General features: G+C 53.6%; 1 protein-coding gene across 4 annotated transcripts; it reads left to right on the top strand.

The window, feature by feature from the left end:
• The first annotated feature begins 2,857 nt into the window (after positions 1 to 2,857).
• Positions 2,858 to 19,740, top strand: LOC144942385 (NXPE family member 3-like). Of its 4 annotated transcripts, none has more exons than XM_078869222.1 (9): positions 2,858 to 2,921; positions 8,061 to 8,122; positions 10,159 to 10,247; positions 10,419 to 10,922; positions 13,541 to 13,791; positions 14,169 to 14,239; positions 14,727 to 14,942; positions 15,688 to 15,858; positions 18,032 to 19,740. In XM_078869222.1, exons 3-9 carry the CDS (start codon positions 10,167 to 10,169, stop codon positions 18,421 to 18,423), a joined length of 1,686 nt encoding a protein of 561 aa, XP_078725348.1. In that variant the 5' UTR covers positions 2,858 to 2,921; positions 8,061 to 8,122; positions 10,159 to 10,166; the 3' UTR covers positions 18,424 to 19,740. The 4 variants fall into 4 exon arrangements, with proteins under 4 accessions (XP_078725348.1, XP_078725349.1, XP_078725347.1 ...); XM_078869223.1 differs by lacking the exon at positions 2,858 to 2,921 and adding an exon at positions 5,131 to 5,196; XM_078869221.1 differs by lacking the exons at positions 2,858 to 2,921; positions 8,061 to 8,122 and adding exons at positions 8,392 to 8,433; positions 9,356 to 9,485.
• Positions 19,741 to 19,764: the final 24 nt, after the last annotated feature.

Below are 19,764 nucleotides of genomic sequence, written 5' to 3'. Positions count from 1 at the left end.
TGGGCATGCGTGTTACATGACCCAGACAACGCAGCCTTGCCTGCCGGAGGAGCTCATCAAAGGGACTTTGTCCAGATCTTCCAAGGATTTGTGAGCTCCTCACACAATCCAGCCTGGTTAAACCCAGGAAGGATCGTAGGCAGGCCAGCCTAAATGTTTCTAACCGGTGAAGATGTTCCATTAGGGGGGTCCACGTTTCACAAGCGTAGAGAAAAGGAGGACATGACTGTGGCCCAGAAGACCTGAAGCTTCGTGCGGAGCGACAGACCAGGTAGCTTCCGCACAGCGTTATGCAACCGATGAAAATGTATTGCCGCTCGACTGATTCTGAGTGAGACCTCTGCTGTCAAACCGGAGCTGCACACTGCCCAGATATGGTAAACTCTCCACTCTCTCCACAACTGCCCCATCACCGATTGGGAGTTGTGGGGGTGTAGTGTCCGATGGTACAACATACCCAGGCAGGTGCTTAGTTTTGGTAGGGCTGATGTTAAGGCCTCACAAACACACTCACACCCGACTCACACCCACACCCTCACATCCGACTGACATCCTCACAATCATTTCCCACTTCCACCCTCCCCTTGGTCTAACCAGCACCCATATCTAACAGCTAGGGGTGGGGGGGGGGTCCTTCCCTATAAACAATCTCGCCAGTTGTGGATGTGTAGCGTCGACAATACCCAGCACAAACCGCCCTGTGTGTACTTACCTGTTAGTTGCGGGCACGGGTCTGTTGGGGCTGCCACCCTGAGCTAGAGAGACAGAGCCGGACCGGTGAGAGGCCAAGTCGCCCCTCCCCGACCCCATGTGAGGGGTTGGGGGTTACTCCAAAGCCCCCTGGAAGGTTCCAGAAAGTGGGCGGTACCGGGGGCGGAGACTCCGCGGGACGAGTATAAAAGACGGACCTCAGGACGCCTCGAGGCAGTGCTCTGGAGGCGAAGACAGAATTCTAGATTTGAAGTTTTCGTGACTGCAAGGATTCATACTCCTAGGTTTTTTCGGTAAAGTCACGTAGGTAAAAAATTAAATTAAATCTATAAAAGTAATAATATAAATAAAATATTAGAAAAACAAATATTTTACTTCTATTATTACTTTTATTAATTTAACTTTTTTACCTACGTGACTTTACCGAAAAAAACCTGAGAGTACGAAGACAGAAGACCAGCGAGGCTTGGAGGACGCTGGGACCCCGCACCTTGGCTGGGTCGGATCGGCATCGCCTCCCCTCGGGGGCACCCTTAGCCAGAGGACTCAGAGCCCGTAGGCCCACGTCAGCCCGGAGGCCGTATCCCCCCCCCCCCCCCCCCCCAGGTAGTGGGAGTCAAGAAGGTTTTCTGTTATAAGATTTACACTAAACCGTCTCCGTGGGACCCACCACAGGTGGATCGAGGCACAGAGAGGCGCTCGCTTGGGAGATGCACGGAGAGACCGAGAGAGAGAGAGGGGGGGGGATACGCGGGATAGACGCATCGTCACGCATATTTGGGGCAGCACAGAGGGCAGCACAGATGGCAACACAGATGGCAGCACAGTTAAATTTCAAGTTAATTTATTAGGTATAGCCCTGTGAGTCATTCGGCTCTTGAATCGAGTGCAACCGCAACAAACAAAATACAAAAACATGAACAAGAAAACATCTTAAAGTGACTATGTGACTAAGTGCAAACAGAAAATCCAAGAAAAGACAGCAAAATATTGTAGAAAAAGCACCGTACACCAACACTGTGTGCAAAAATCCCAGTGGGATGCAAGTCAAACAACAACAACAACCACAAGACAACTTAGATTAAGGCCATCAGTCAAACTCTGTACTACAACAAACAAACATGGCCAAACCAAAAAACTTTTCGAAAATCACCAAAATAAAGCCATAAAAGCAATGAAACAGAGGGCAGCACAGAGGGCAACACAGAGGGCAGCACAGAGGGCAACACAGAGGGCAGCACAGAGGGCAGCACAGAAGGCAGCACAGAGGGCAGCACAAATGGCAGCACAGAGGGCAGCACAGATGGCAGCACAGAGGGCAGCACAGATGGCAGCCCAGAGGGCAGCACAGATGGCAGCACAGAGGGCAGCACAGATGGCAGCACAGAGGGCAGCACAGAAGGCAGCACAGAGGGCAGCACAGAGGACAGCACAGAGAGCAGTACAGAGGGCAGCACAGATGGCAACACAGATGGCAGCACAGAAGGCAGCACAGAGGGCAGCACAGAGGGCAGCACAGAGGGCAGCACAGAGGGCAGCACACAGTATCCGAAACGCATTCGCGATCCGGGCAGCACAGCCGTGACGTCATCAGTCGCTCGGAGGGAGAGGGGAGGGGCAGACGCGGCAGGGGCGCTCTGGGCCTAGCCCATTGTAAAGCAACATCACCCCCATCACCCCCACCGCCATCCTCTTCATCACCCCCATCACCATCCTCTTCATCACCCCCATCACCCCCACCGCCATCCTCTTCATCACCCCCATCACCCCCATCACCCCCACCGCCATCCTCTATCATCACCCCCATCGCCATCCTCTTTTCACCAACATCACTGCTGCCGCCATACACCGCCTCCTCCTCACTCCACCACCACCATCATCATCCCACTGTCACCGTCCTCCCATCATCATCACCATCAGGCCAATCATCCCGTCATTACCATCGCCATCCTCTCCCCATCGTCACCATTCTCCCATCACCAATCACCCGACTCACACCATTGCTGGGTGGGGTGCCTCCGTGCCCTATCGCGTGGTCCCCGTGCTCCCCGCGTCTCCATAGCAACTCCCCTCCCCCCCCGCTCCCCTCCCCCCCGCTCCCCCTCCCCCCGCCCCCCCTCCCCCCGCTCCCCCTCCCCCCCCGGCCCCCTCCCCTTGCTCCCAGCTGCTCCGAATCGCTCCTCCGCGTGTGCTCGCGTGCTGCAGAGACGGTAAGAGACACGAGGAGAGACGCAGAGACACAGAGATACACAGATACACGGGGAGAGATACACAGAGAGACACGGGGAGAGACACAGAGACACGGGGAGAGAGACACAGAGATACACGGGGAGAGATACACAGAGAGACACGGGGAGAGACACAGAGAGACACGGGGAGAGACACATAGAGACACGGGGAGAGAGACACAGAGAGACACGGGGAGAGATACACGGGGAGAGACACGGAGAGAGACACGGGGAGAGACACACAGAGACACGGGGAGAGATACACAGAGACACGGGGAGAGACACAGAGAGACACGAAGAGAGACACGGGGAGAGACACAGAGAGACACGGGGAGAGATACACAGAGATACACAGAGATACACGGGAAGAGATACACAGAGAGACACGGGGAGAGATACACAGAGAGACACGGGGAGAGATACACAGAGACACGGGGAGAGATACACAGAGACACGGGGAGAGATACACAGAGACACGGGGAGAGATACACAGAGAGACACGGGGAGAGACACACAGAGACACGGGGAGAGATACACAGAGAGACACGGGGAGAGACACACAGATAGACACGGGGAGAGACACAGAGAGACACGGGGAGAGATACACAGAGAGACACGGGGAGAGATACACAGAGAGACACGGGGAGAGACACAGGGAGAGACACAGAGATACGGGGAGAGATACACAGAGAGACACGGAGAGAGACACAGAGAGACACGGGGAGAGACACAGAGAGACACGGGGAGAGACACACAGAGAGACACGGGGAGAGAGACAGAGAGACGCGGGGAGAGTGGGCGAGAGCGGGGTTACATAAAGCAAAGAAAAAAATCGAAATGATGAACGAAGCAAAGTGCCGGCTACAACGAGCATCTTCTTGTTTCCACTGAGCGTAGAAAAAAGAGAGAGACACAGAGAGACGCGGGGAGAGACACGGAGAGAGACACTGTGAGAGATAGAGAGACACAGAGACACGGGGAGAGACGTGTGTGTTGCTAATTGTGTGTATGCGCAGTGACCGTGAGTGTGTATCTGTGTGCTGTGTGTGTGTGCGCGCCTGTGTAGCGGTCTGCTCGCTGCATTACGAACCTGGCGATCCGAATTCGATTCCCGCTCACGGCCAGCACCAGGGACGATTATTTGAACCGGTCCTGGCCCTTCCCTAGGTCGACTCAGCCTAAAATGAGTACCCGGTACAATGTGTAAACAGCGCCACTAGGGAGACAAATGCGGCCGGGCGTGGTGCTGGCCACCCACCCCCTCGTGTGCCGTGCCGGCCTTCATAGTTGCACGCTAACAGCACTTGCCCCGACAGTCTTTTACAGGCTATACGGGGGATCTTTGTCTTTGTGTGCGCGGCAGAGACTGCCCTACATGGCATCATTACAACAGTCTGGACGGGTTCCGCAGGATTGGAAGGATGCCCTGGTGGTCCCCCTCTTTAAGAAGGGGGACCGCACAGAATGTAACAACTACAGGGGCATTTAACTCCTCGGTGTGCCGGGAAAGGTCCTGGCAATGATTATTCAACATCGCCTTGCCAATGTGGTTGCAGGCCAGGGCGGTCCTGCACCGATGCTATTCCAACAGGACCGACATCTCTGCTTTATTGACCTGGTCAAGGCCTGTGATATCATCATCAATAGGCTTGGGCTCTGAGTTGTTCTTCGTGCTTTTAGAGTCCCTGACTTTCTGCTCACAATCATTAAGGACCTTCATGATGGTGGGCAGGCCCGGGTCTTCTCGGCCACGGTCATGAACTCCCTTCTCTACGCGTGCGAAACGTGGAACCCCCCAAATGGAACACCTTCACCGGTTCAAACATTTAGGCTGGCCTGTCCACGATCCATCCTGGGTTTAACCAGGCTGGATTGTGTGAGGAGCTCACAAATCCTTGAAAGATCTGGACAAAGTTCCATCGGTGAGCTCCTCCGGCAGGCAAGGCTGCGTTGGCTGGGTCATGTAGCCCGCATGCCCAGCCACCGCATGCCGAAACAGCTTTTGTTCGGCCGGATCGAGGGGGCTAAACGGGCGCGGCACGGGCTAGAGAAGAGATGGAGTGACGTGGTACAGGAGGACGTGGAGCTGAGTGGACTTGCCGATGACTGGTACCAGCGGTGTCAAGATCGGCCTCTGTGGAGGAGGCTCGTGAAGGACGCTACTGGGCAGTTGGAGGCAGTCGCCCTCCAACAACGGAGGGCGGAGGAGCGACGCTCACAACAACGAGCGGAGCGCCGGGTGGATAAAGCACAGCAAGTTGGTACAGTAGGGGGCACAGGTGGTGCATCAGCCAGTCATCTCGGTCATCTCGGTCAGTCGACCCGTGGCACCTGCTGGGTCTGCCCCGTGACCTCCTGCCAGCGGGCGTTCGACACTTCACTTGGCCTCAAGGTGCACATGGCCTGGCACAAGCGTCGTGGTGACGTCACCGCCACTTAGTGGCGAATGGCGGTTGTTGTTGTTGTTGCATCTACCAGTCATCTCAGTCAGTCGACCCGTGGCACCTGCTGGGTGTCACGTGACCTCCTGCACCTAGCCTGGCACGGGCGCCGTGGTGACGTCACCGCCACTTAGTAGCAATGGCGGTCGTTGTAGTTGTTGCTGCTGCTGCAGTCTGTTGAGTTTGGCTATAAAGACGATAGTTTTGTGTTTGTGGAGTGATTCTTCGACACACGACAACTGAGTGACTTGTTCGCTGTATTTATATTCGAACTTAAGCAGAAGGTTGTGGGCCCTGCCGAGGAATTCGTGGCCTTTGGGGCATTTCAAGGCCTTCAAAACTCTTAACCGATGCAGCCTTAAGCCACAAGGTACCTCAAAATGTGCAATAGCAACAACAAAAACCATCCAAGATGAATAGACAACAACATTGCAGGGTTTAAAACGAATTTTGCGTGTTATGTAATAATAAGACGCGAATGTAATGTATGAGTTTAACAAAGCGTCTATTTTATAGACCACGCGATCGCTAGCTCGTGTTAGTGGCGTGTTCCAGTGATACAAAGTTCATATTCTTCTTGAGCACAGCAATCACTCGTCTTTGATGGCTCTTGATGGAACCCAACGTTGTGTAAATAGTACAGGACGTGACTATGAACGCACGAAGTTTTACCACGTTATTGTATATGGCGTGATTATAAACACGAAGTTTTACCACGTAATTGTATTAGCCGTGACTATGAACACGAAGTTTTACCACGTAATTGTATAGGACGTGATTATAAACACGAGGTTTTACCACGTAACTGTATTAGCCGTGACTGAACACGAAGTTTTACCACGTAATTGTATTGGCCGTGATTATAAACACGAAGTTTTACCACGTAATTGTATTAGCCGTGACTGTGAACACGAAGTTTTACCACGTAATTGTATTGGCCGTGATTATAAACACGACGTTTTACCACGTAATTGTATAGGCCGTGATTATAAACACGAAGTTTTACCACGTAATTGTATTAGCCGTGATTATAAACACGAAGTTTTACCACGTAATTGTATTAGCCGTGATTATAAACACACGAGGTTTTGCCATGCAATTGTATTGGCAGTGACTATGAACACACGAGGTTTTGCCACGTTGTGTGATCGTGTGTGTCTCACGTGCCACGTGTTGGCAATCACTTCCATAAAATGCAGGATGGTTGCGTTCTTGAAATACGCTGCCAGAAACCACATTTTCGCAAGAAAGGCTACGAAATATTGCACTCAACACCAATTACCAACACCCGCCATTCGCCTCGAAGTGACGGTGGTGTCACCACGGCGCCTGTGCCAGGCTAGGTGCACTTTGAGGCTGCCACGTGAAGTGTCGAAGGCTCTCTGCTGACAGGAGGAGGTCACGGGGCAGACCCAACCCATGACACCTGCTGGGTCTCGGGACAAACACAAAGATAAAAGACAAAGATCCCCCGTGTGTAGCCTTAACAGACTGTAGGGGCAAGTGCTGTTAGCGAGCACCTATGAAGGCCGGAACGGTACACGAGGGGGTGGGTGGCCAGCACCACGCCCGACCGCCTTTGTCTCCCTAGTGACAATGTTTACACCGTACCAGGTACTCATTTGAGGCTGAGTCGACCTAGGGCAGGCCCGGGACCTGTTTAGATAATCGTCACTGGTGTTGGCATATACACACATATACACACTCGGTTATCCAGATTACAACTTAATCAGTCGGTCCCGGGCCGATCCTGCAAACACCGCTCCAAAGGTTGTCGACCACAGTCCGGCGATTGTCAAAAACTGTTTGACGTTGTTGAAGTTGAAACAAGAGCGGGGTGGAGATTAGAGTGGGAAGTCCGGTCAAGTTAAATGCAGTAAAGTCACGTAGGTAAAAATAAGTAATAAATAATAGAAATAATAGAAAAAATCCTAAAAAAATATTCTTTTTATTTTTACCTATGTGACTTTACCGAAAAAACCTAAGAGTATGAATCCTTGCAGTCACGAAAGCTTCAAATATAGAATAAATGCGGTAACTTTTTCACACTAGGATCTGTATTTTCGTGTCTATTTGTACGTTTGTGCCAAGGTCAATATCGTGAACATTAGGAGTAACACACTAAGGAAAACATACACACAACACTTATTCATGTAACGTTACGCAAGAGTGTGCAAAATAAAGCAATTTTAAAGAATGATTCGTGATTATCCGGCGCCCTCTTAACCCCAAAGCCGCCGGATAATCAATAATCGACTGTATCTATAAAGTATAATCCATTCTTCATGCTATAACACGTTAGAAAATAGTCCCTGACTCCTGTAAATTCATTTGGCAAGAGTGCTGTTGTACAAAGTTCCTGAAACATTAATTTTTGTTTCGATTTAAAGCTTTCGTGACTGCAGGGATTCATATTATCGGTTCTTTCGGTAAAGTCACGTAGAAGGGAAATAATAAAATAAAAAATTATCACGACGTTTCGATTGCAACACAAGCAATCGTCATCAGGTGTGAAAACCACAGCAAGAAAATTGGAACAAAAATGTATTTTTATTTTATTTTTTATTATTTCCCTTCTACGTGACTTTACCGAAAGAATCAAGAATATGAATTTTTGTTTTACCAAAATTGACCCACAACACTAAAACATTTTGCTCACCTTGTCTTCTTTCCTACCTAGGCTAAAGTGGCTTGATCTTCTTCTGAAGAAGAATAAAAATCACATTCTACTACGTTTCACAAGTAAGCACCTCGCTGATCAAATGTGGTCAGAGTCATCGGTCGATCGATGCGTCGGAGAGGATGTTTCTGCGCCGTAAATCGATCCGTGGTGGCATATGCTGTGGGCGTCGTAAATTCGGACCGTCTGTAAACCTGAGTGTGAAGTGTTACAAACCTGTCAACCCCTGATCAGTGCCCTGCCTTATTACAGACCAATTCAGACATTTTTTGTCCCTCCGTGCCTTGATACACCTCAACGTTCGTCCTACAAAGTCCCATCACAAGGGAGAAACACAAACAGACAACAAAAATGGTTTGCCCACAGAGCAGGGGTGAGTAACCTTTTTTCTGCCAAGTGACATTTGGATATTTATATAACATCATTCGCGGGCCGTACTAAATTATCAACTTAAAACTAAGTCTGTTATATTTGGTCAAACATGTAATTAACTCGCCCCTAATGCGATGGCTGGAACTGCTTCTCTTTGGTGAGGCGTGCGATGTTAGATGGTATTGACGATGTTGCTACCAGCAACTGCTTTTCCAGGATCTGCTCCTAGATTTATTGAACTTTGAGTCCCATCTGCGGTTGCCTTGGCAGGGCCACATCAAATGATTTACCTTTTACGGCCCACGGGCCAGACGTTCCCCACCCCTGCCATAGAGAAACGGCTTTATGCCTCTTGAACCTGAAAAATCAATTTCACTGTACAAGAATCACGTGGTGACCCATATGGGTTGTGTGAAATCAACATTTTGACTGACATTTACTGAAACATTAACCAAAGTTCATGAATCTATGATGCCAATTTGGTGGAGCCAGATTTTACCCCTCCCCTCGGGGCTCTTCAAGAAGCACCAGGGAATCACCGAGGTTGGCCACGTGGGATGTCCGAACGCTCACTGCGGAGAAGAGGCTTCAATTCCTCTGTCGGGAGCTGGACCGGTACCGCTTGGACCTCCGTTGAATACCAGAGGTCCGGTGGACTGGTTCTGGCTCCAGCCACCAGAAGGGGGAGGACAGTTGTTGTCCACTTGGGACAGGAAACTGCCAAACAACAGGGAGTGCCACTTTTTTAACAATATATGAAGGGTGTGTGGAAACATGGAGATGAGGTGTGAGAGGCCGTGAGTCTCATCAACGGGAGGAAAGGGATGGTGGTGGTGGTGGCTTATGCCCCCACCGAAGATGAACATCAGTGGAGGGATGCGGGCAAGGTTGATGAGTCGGATGCTTTCTGTGACCTGTCGCAGGTGCTGGCTATTGCGACCCCTCAGTATAGAGTCGTCCTCTTGGGTGACTTTATTGCCCGAGTGGGTCATGATGCAGTTACGTGGTCTGGAATGATTGGAAGGCATGATCCAGATCAGCTCAATAACAATGGTAGGAGGCTGTTGTGCAGCCCATCAGCATGTAATCACCAACACGCTGTTGTGGCATCGGTGCATTCACACGATATCATGGACGCACACCAGGCACAAGCAGGACTACATAGTTATTGAATAGCAAATGTGGGCCCATGTCCTTGACCATCAGGACCTACCGTGGAGTTGATCTTCCTCCTGACCATCGGCTTGTTATCTGTAAGATGTGACTACCTGACTTTCACTGCTGTGGCAATCATCCATCGAGGACTCCACTCAAACCCACAATAGCCTGGTCTCGTTGTGCTGATTAAGGTTTCATCATCGCTTACAACTGGGGTTGGCATCGCCCCCCCCTTCTGAGTTTCACGACAGCAGCTTGTGCAGCTGTTATGTTTGCACTGGGTACTCAGTCCAGACCTCCCCAGAAACTCTGGCTCATGGCGGAGGTGTTCCGGCAAGTTGAAAGTAAGCAGCGGGCATTTGTGTGAACGTGCGATGCTGATTAGGACGACGATGCTGCTGTTACTGATGATGATTTTGATGATAATTGGGATGACTGATTATGACGCCACTGCTGTTGATTCTGCTGTTGCTTATGATGATGATGCTCCTGATGCTGCTGCTGCTGTTGATTTTGGTGGTGATGGTGCTGCTGTTGAATGCGATGTTAATGAGGATGTTGATGTCAGGTGGAGAGATGAAAGAAGGCCGGGTGAAACGGACTCGTACTCTGGGAGCCATCTTCACCATTATCTTTGCCATCATCCTCCTCTCGAACGTGAGTGACCCCCATCACCACCCGCACCACCTCCCATCATGCATCACCACGACCACCATCATTACCACCACCATCACCACCCCCATCACCTCCCCTCTGGCCATCTAACCTCTTCTCCTCCTCCTCGGCCTCCACCTCTGCACCCCCCCTCCCCCCTCTTCCCCCTCTCAGCTGCTGCCGTCGAGTTTCTGGGCTGAGTGGGCCCCCCGATTCCCGTTCACGACCCCCCACATGTCCCTACGGGTCACGAGCGCCCGCCACTGCTCCATGCGCATCGTACCCCCCCCACAGTCCTCCTCCTCCCCCTCCCCCCCCTCTTATCGAGTGGGCGATCTACTCACCGTGTCCATCGTGGCACGGGACTACAACGGCAGCGCCAAGCTGCGCGGCGGGGACTACTTTCGCGCGAGGATCCACTCGGCGCAGGAGGTATACGGACACGGCGGGCTCGCCGGGTTGGTGGGGCTGGCGGGGCTGGCCAGCCTGGCGGGGTTTGAGCCGGACGGCGCAGGGGTGACGAGCGCCGCGGGCGCGGTGCGGGACCACGCGGACGGGACCTACTCGGCCACGTTCCGCCTGCTGTGGCCGGGCGCCACGGCCGTCTCTATCTCGCTGGTCCACTCGCGGGAGGCCGTCGCACTGCTCGCCCGCCTGCGTGACGAGGCGCCCGACAAGGTGGGGGCGGGCTGGGGGCGGGCTGGGGGTGGGGGCGGGCTGGGGGTGGGGGCCTGCGGGGGGGGGGGGGTGCGAGGGTGGGGGGCTGTAGCTAACTGACTTTCGTCGCTTCACTCTTGCGGCCATTTTCAATTATCACCACATTTCAAATGTCGTCCACGTGCTTTTGTCCAATTTCTTACAAACCTTCCACGACGTTCGCGCCACGCGCCATCGTCTTCGTTCAGTCGTTAAATAGAAGTGGTTCAGTGAGCATCTTTTATATTTGTGTTTATTCATGTGTTATTAATACCGTACTTATTTCTGTGATTATACTTAAACAATTCATAGTTATTTTGTGTTCATAGTTATTTTCGTGGTTATAAAACACGTGTACAGTATTCATACTGTGCTTATGTTTGTTATTACTGTAAAATACTTATTTTCGTGCTTTAATATATTCATAATGGGTCCTAAGTGTGGTGATAGTAAAGCTGAAAGAACCCATAAGGTTCTCAATTTGCAAGATATGCTTGACATAATCAAACTTAATGAGCAAGGCATGTCCCATGCTGATATAAATCGCAAGCTAGGCATACCTCCCACAACAGTCGGTACAATTCTTAAGAACAACGCTAAAGTGTTAGAGGAAATAAATAAACGCTACGCCAGCACAAACCAAACTCGTCCACTTACACAAGTGTAGAGATGCATACTCTTTGGTTCTTTCGGTAAAGTCACGTATAAATAAAATAAATCACGACGTTTCGATCGCAACACATGCGACCATCATCAGGCGGAACCGATACAGCAGGACAACTGCTGATTTAGGAGAAAGATCTGTTAACGACAAGAGCTTATAAAGGGTTTTGGTGGGCTCAACCCCAGCGGTAAGTGGGCGGAGCTAGAGAAGGAAGAAAGGGGGGAGGCAAGGAGGGAGGGAGAGGGCAGTTGGGCACAGGTTATAGATGGAAGGTAGAGAGAAGTTTCTCTCTATCTTCTATAACCTGTGCCCAACTCCCCCCCTCCCTCCCTCCTTGCCTCCCCCCCCCTTTCTCACAGCGCAGCAGCCAACGCTGCAGCATCCTGTATTATTGACACGCTAATTTTCTCACATTAGCATCATTAACCCAGCTTTTCTCTAGCTTCCATCTATAACCTGTGCCCAACTGCCCTCTCTCTCCCTCCTTGCCTCCCCCCTTTCTTCCTTCTCTAGCTCCGCCCACTTACCCCTGGGGTTGACCCCACCAAAACCCTTTATAAGCTCTTGTCGTTAGCAGATCTTTCTCCTAAATCAGCTATTTGCACGTACGTGTTATATATTTACTGTAGCTATTTGCACGTACGTGTTATATATTCACTGTAGCTATTTGCACGTACGTGTTATATATTCACTGTAGCTATTTGCACGTACGTGTTATATATTTACTGCAGCTATTTGCACGTACGTGTTATATATTCACTGTAGCTATTTGCACGTACGTGTTATATATTCACTGTAGCTATTTGCACGTACGTGTTATATATTCACTGTAGCTATTTGCACGTACGTGTTATATATTTACTGCAGCTATTTGCACGTACGTGTTATATATTCACTGTAGCTATTTGCATGCACGTGTTATATATTCACTGTAGCTATTTGCACGTACGTGTTATATATTTACTGTAGCTATTTGCACGCACGTGTTATATATTCACTGTAGCTATTTGCACGTACGTGTTATATATTCACTGTAGCTATTTGCACATACGTGTTATATATTCACTGTAGCTATTTGCACGTACGTGTTATATATTCACTGTAGCTATTTGCACATACGTGTTATATATTTACTGTAGCTATTTGCACGTACGTGTTATATATTCACTGTAGCTATTTGCACGTACGTGTTATATATTCACTGTAGCTATTTGCACGTACGTGTTATATATTCACTGTAGCTATTTGCACGTATGTGTTATATATTCACTGTAGCTATTTGCACGTACGTGTTATATATTCACTGTAGCTATTTGCACGTACGTGTTATATATTCACTGTAGCTATTTGCACGTACGTGTTATATATTCACTGTAGCTATTTGCACGTACGTGTTATATATTCACTGTAGCTATTTGCACGTACGTGTTATATATTCACTGTAGCTATTTGCACGTACGTGTTATATATTCACTGTAGCTATTTGCACGTAAGTGTTATATATTCACTGTAGCTATTTGCACGTACGTGTTATATATTCACTGTAGCTATTTGCACGTACGTGTTATATATTCACTGTAGCTATTTGCACGTACGTGTTATATATTTACTGTAGCTATTTGCACGTACGTGTTATATATTCACTGTAGCTATTTGCATGTACGTTTTTCGCCGGCCAAAATACATTTGCAAGCCAAACAATGGCTCTGCTTTGACATTCGAACATTTTTGATATTCGTCCAGACGGAAGTGCACGGTGTTCCTGTATAGTCTAGCCAAGTGGAGTGGGAGCTGTAGCCGAGGGCTGTGGGAGCTGTAGCCGAGGGGGTTTAACTGGGCCGGGTTGGGGGGGGGGCCACTGCAGAATCTCGGGCAGTGCCGGACGTGCGAGGTTGGAGTCGTTCGTTCTCACGCCTCGCCCGCCCGCCCTCTGTAGGTCTTCTTCTACGGCTACTTTGAGGGTGGGGGGCGCACGGAGCGCACCGAGTGCAACGCCGTGAGGCCGGGGCGTGTGCGTGGTGGGGCCGCCCACGCGGAGGAAGAGCCGGAGGTCTGCGAGTTCCACGACGCGGGGGAGCGGTGGTTCTGCGTGAGGCCCCCCACTCTGCCCTGCTCCGCCTGGAGCTACCACTCCATGGGGGGCTACCGCACCGTCACCACCAGGATGGAGGATGCGCTGCTGCATAGGTGGGGCGGGGAGGGAGGGGGGGAAGGAGTGGGGGGGGGATCATCATCGTCACCGTCACCATCATCACCACCACCATCATCATCACTATCATCACTACCACCACCACCACAATCATCACCACTGTTATCACCATCGTCATCAACACCATCACCATTCCAACCAACACCACAGTAATCACCGCCGTTATCATCATCATGATAACCGCCATTATCACCACAACCACCATCATGACCATTATCCACATCATCATCACCGCCGGAAATAATCATCACCATCACTAGGTTGAGGGAGCAGGAGGACAGGAGCGATTATGATGGTGGTGAGGATGGTGGTGATAATGGTGGTGGTGATGATGGTGGTGATGATGTTGTTTCAGATCTGTGACCGATGTACCGATTGGTGGTGGTGACCTCACCATCATGGTGCAGCCCTCGGAGGTGAACCTCAGTGAGTCACCACCACACCCCGCACACACCGCACAAAACACACCGCACCATACACCGCACACACCACACCACACACTGAATTGCTCCGGACACACCACACACACTGCACTGCACACAGACACCACGCACCGCAACACACACCAACCCGCTCCGCACATACAATGCACCACACCGCGCACACACATCGCTCCATATACCGCACCACACACCGCACCCACATTACTGCACCACACACACCGGGCACACTGCACATTCACCGCACACACACCGCACACACACACACGAACCACACAGACACCACACACCGTACACACACCCTCTTCCATATCACCTCTTTGCCCTCCCCTTCTCCCCCTATTCTCTTGCTCCCTCCCCTCACCCCCTCCCCACACTCCCCCCCCACCCCCACTGCTCTCTCCCACCTCCCCCCTCCATTCACCCTGCCCCCCTCCCGCCCCACTGTGCCCCCCACTCCCCCGTCCCCCAAGCGGCACACCTGCCCCCGTGCCGCCCGGGGCTGCCCCCCACCGCGGTGGTGCCGAGCGGGTTCTACGTGGGGGGAGAGTGGCACTCGTTGGTGTGCGCCGCTCGGCGCTTCCGGCAGCCGGGAGCCGTGGCAAGTTGTCTCCGGGGCCGCCGAGTCTTCATGTACGGGGACTCGACGCTGCGCCAGTGGTGGCAGCTGCTCACCGACACCGCGCCCTGTGAGTGAGCCACGCGGTGCGCCGGTGAGGTTAGCCGCTCACCGACACCGCGCGCTGTAAGTGAGCCACACGGTGAGCCGGTAAGGTTAGCCGCTCACCGACACCGCGCGCTGTGAGTGAGCCACACGGTGAGCCGGTAAGGTTAGCCGCTCACCGACACCGCGCGCTGTGAGTGAGCCACACGGTGAGCCGGTAAGGTTAGCCGCTCACCGACACCGCGCCCTGTGAGTGAGCCACACGGTGAGCCGGTGAGGTTAGCCGCTCACCGACACCGCGCGCTGTGAGTGAGCCACACGGTGAGCCGGTAAGGTTAGCCGCTCACCGACACCACGCCCTGTGAGTGAGCGAGTTAGCTATGAGGTTAGCCGGCGGGCGGGCGAGCAAGTGGAAGACCGAGCAAGCGAGTGAGCGGGTAGGTGAGTGGGTGGATGAGCGAGTCGGTGGGTGATTGAGTGGGCGAGTGAGTGAGTTAGAAGGCAGATGAGTTAGTGGGTAGGTGAGTGGGTGGGCGGTTGAGTCGGGTTAGTGGTTGAGTGGGTGGGTGGGTGAGTGAGTGGGTGGGTGGTTGAGTCGGTGGGTTGGTGGTTGAGTGGGTGGGTGGGTGAGTGAGTGGGTGGGTGGTTGAGTCGGTGGGTTAGTGGTTGAGTGAGTGAGTGAGTGGGTGGGTGAGTGAGTGGGTGATTGGGTGAGTGGCTGTTTGGGTGAGTGGATGGTTGAATGAGGTCCCCCCCGCCCACACGCACAGCGCTGAAGGTGGAGGCCAACAACGCTCCCCTGCAGCTGGGGCCGCTGATCGCCCGGGACTCCGAGACCGGAGCCGTGGTTCTGTGCCGCTCCCACGGCCTGCCCCTGCGCTCCAAGCGGGGACCGGTCTCCTCCATCCACTACATCGCCAACGAGCTCGACAGCCTGCCCGGTGATCCCCCTGATCCCCCTGATCCCCACTCACCCCCCTGATCCCCACTAATCCCCCTGATTCTCACTGATCCCCCTGATCCCCCTGATCCCCACTGATCCCCTTGATCCCCACTAATCCCCCTGATTCTCACTGATCCCCCTGATCCCCCTGATCCCCACTAATCCCCCTGATTCTCACTGATCCCCCTGATCCCCTGATCCCCACTAATCCCCCTGATTCTCACTGTTCCCCTGATCCTCACTGATCCCCACTAATCCCCCTGATTCTCACTGATCCCCCTGATCCCCCTGATCCCCACTAATCCCCCTGATTCTCACTGATCCCCCTGATCCCACTAATCCCCCTGATTCTCACTGATCCCCCTGATCCCACTAATCCCACTGATCCCCACTAATCCCCCTGAATCTCACTGATCCCCCTGATCCCCCTGATTCTCACTGATCCCCCTGATCCCCACTGATCCCCCTGATTCTCACTGATCCCCCTGATTCTCACTGATCCCCCTGATCCCACTAATCCCCCTGATCCCCACTAATCCCCCTGATTCTCACTGATTCCCCTGATCCCACTAATCCCCCTGATCCTCCTGATCCCCCTGATTCTCACTGGTCCCCCTGATCCCACTAATCCCCCTGATCCCCCTGATTCTCACTGATCCCCCTGATCCCACTAATTCCCCTGATCCCCCTGATCCCCCTGATTCTCACTGATCCCCCTGATCCCACTAATCCCCCTGATTCTCACTGATCCCCACTGATCCCCCTGATCCCCCTGATCCCCCTGATTCCCCCTGTTCCCCCTGATCCCACTAATCCCCCTGATCCCCACTAATCCCCCTGATTCTCACTGATCCCCCTGATCCCCACTAATCCCCCTGATCCCCCTGATCCTCACTAATCCCCCTGATCCCACTAATCCCCCTGATCCCCCTGATCCTCACTAATCCCCCTGATCCCACTAATCCCCCTGATCCCCCTGATCCTCACTAATCCCCCTGATCCTCACTAATCCCCCTGATCCCCCTGATCCCCGCTGCCCCCCCCCCCCCATCCCCACTGAGCTCCTCCGACCCTCACCGATCCTTCCTCTTGTTGATCCCCCCCTCCCCTGTTGTTGAACCTCCCTCTGCGGATCCCTCCTGAAGCACGTGGGGGTGAACGGGGAGCGTGAGACTCGAGTCTCTTGGCTGGTTGCGCGCGAGGGGATCATCGGATACATCGCTGAATTGGCCGCACTGCCCTGGCCTCGTATTAGGGGTGGGGGGGGGGGGTGGTGAGGGGGGTGAGGGGGGGGCTCCCATTGGCCCACACACTGCCCAGGTCTCGACAGAGCGGCGCTGCTGCTGCTGCTGCTGCAAGAGGCGCGCAGGGGCACGACGGTCGCGTCTGGTTGCGCGTGGCACGTGGCGGTGGTGGCGCCAGTGGTGGTGGTGGAGATGGTGGTGATTGTGGCGGCGGTGGTGGTGGTGGTGGCGACGGTGGTGATGGTGATTGTGGTTGCGCGTGGCACGTGGCGGTGGTGGCGCCAGTGGTGGTGGTGGAGATGGTGGTGATTGTGGCGGCGGTGGTGATGGTGATTGTGGTGGTGGTGGTGATTGTGGTGGTGGTGTTGTGGCCAGGGGGGCTTTGTCACGGTCTCCGGTGCTAGTGTGGCCAGAGTGGATCTGCCCGGCTCTGCAGTGGTCACACCACCACCACTACAATCACCGCCACCATCGCCACCACCACTACCAAAACAATCACCACCACCATCACCACCACCACTACCAAAACAATCACCATCACTACCACCACCACTACCACCACCGCCACGTGCTCTAAGCTTCCCACTCGCACAGAACGATGTCAAGCATGGTGGTGACTAGCGTGTTACTCTGTGGTCTCCCCTCCCCTTCTCTCCCCGCCACACACACCTCGTTACACACACCTCATCATGTACACCTCGTCATACACGCACACCTCGTTACACAATCAAAAACACGTGCATCTCGTCATACACGCACACACACCTCGTCACACACACCTCGTCACACACACCTCATCATGCATACCTCGTCGCACACATCATCACGTACACCTCGTAATACACGCACACACACCTTGTCACACACACCTCGTCACACACACACCTCATCACGCACGCGGCACGCTCGCTCCTGGCGGGGTGCTAGGCGTGCCCGGCACGGTGGTGGTGCTCTCGGTCTGCGCCCACTTCACGTCGTTCCCCACGGCGCTCTACGCGGGCCGCGTCGACCGCATCGGCGCGGCGCTGCGCCGCCTGCTGCGTCGCGCCCCGCGCACCCTGGTGCTCGTCAAGAGCGCCAACACCGGCTACCGCTCGGCGCACGGCTCCGAGTGGCTGGCGCGCGGCCTGGACGCCCTCATGCGGCGAGCCCTGCGCAGGCACCTGGGCGCCGGCGCGGGCGGCGTGGTCGTGGTCGACGCGTGGGACATGAGCGCGGCGCACCCCTCCCCCGACAACATCCACCCGGTGGGCGCGGTCGTGCGCGCCGAGGTGGAGCTGTTCCTCTCGTACGTGTGTCCTGACGACAATGAGGCGTGACCTGGAGACGAGGTGTGACGTGGCGACGAGGTGTGACGTCGTGACGAGGGGTGAAGTGACGACTAAGTGTGACGAGGTGTGACGTCGTGACGAGGGGTGAAGTGACGACTAAGTGCGACGAGGTGTGACGTCGTGACGAGGGGTGAAGTGACGACTAAGTGTGACGAGGTGTGACGAGGGGTGAAGTGACGACTAAGTGTGACGAGGTGTGACGTCGTGACGAGGGGTGAAGTGACGACTAAGTGTGACGAGGTGTGACGTGGCGACGAGGATGAGGGGCGTGACGTGTGGTGAGATGTGTGTACGAATGTTGAACTTATTTTGCACTGTACATAGCCAATGGTTGTGATCGGGGGTGCGGATGGGTGTGAGGTGTGATGGTGTGATGGGTGTGATGTGATTGGTGTTATGTGATATAGGTTGGGTGGGGATGTGATTATTTGGATGCGATGTGATATGTGTGTGGGATGGCTGTAATGTTATGGGTGTGATGTGATTTGAGATGCGATGGGTGGGAGTTGTGGTGTGATGACGGGATGTGTGTGACGGTGGTGTGGAAGATCGGATGGGGTGTGATGGGTGCGAGTGAGTTTGGGTGTCTTTGCATAGGTTGCACAGTAGGGGGCACAGGTGGTGCATCTGCCGGTAATATCTTGAGTCGGCCACTGACACTTGGGTCTGTCCCGTGACCTGCCAGCGGCGAGCCTCGAAGTGCACCTAGCCTGGCACAAGCGCTCTGGTGACATTCCCGCCACTTGGTGTGTGGGGTGGGGGGGGGGCGGCAGCGTAGTAGCGATCGGCGCCACTGTGCTGATTCCCGCTCAGGGCAGACATCGGTGACGTATCTCTGAACTGGTATTAGCGATGCCTCAACCCCCCCCCATCCTCCCCTAAGTCGACCTGGAGCGGTATGTAAACATCACTTGGTAGACAAAGGCTGCCGGGCTTGGTGTTTTCCATCCACCCCCACGTGCGCCGTGCCGGCCTTCTGAGGTGTTCGCTAACCGCACTTGCCCCGACAGTCTGTTAAGGCTCCACGGCATGAGGAGGAGGGAGGGGGGGGATCCTTCTCTGTGTGTGTACTGTGTGTGTTGTGATCTCTGCACAACACTGCCTCTGCAAGTCCTAATCGTCGTCATTTCCTGCGGGGCAAATCAACACCCGGGGTCTGCCCCGTGACCTCCTCCTGCCTGCCAACAGCAGCAGCGGCGAGTCTTCCACACTTCACGCGACCGCCTCAAGGGGCACCTAGCCTGGCACGAGCTCCGTTGTGACGTCACCGCCACTTATTGGCAAACGGCGGCTGTTGTTGGGGGGGGGGGGTGTTGTGGGGGTTTGGGA

Source organism: Lampetra fluviatilis, chromosome 27 (genome assembly GCF_964198595.1).
Source record: "Lampetra fluviatilis chromosome 27, kcLamFluv1.1, whole genome shotgun sequence".
Taxonomy (NCBI): Eukaryota; Metazoa; Chordata; class Hyperoartia; order Petromyzontiformes; family Petromyzontidae; genus Lampetra; species Lampetra fluviatilis.
The sequence above is the reverse complement of the archived record's forward strand: the minus strand, read 5'-3'. Positions and strand labels throughout refer to the sequence as shown.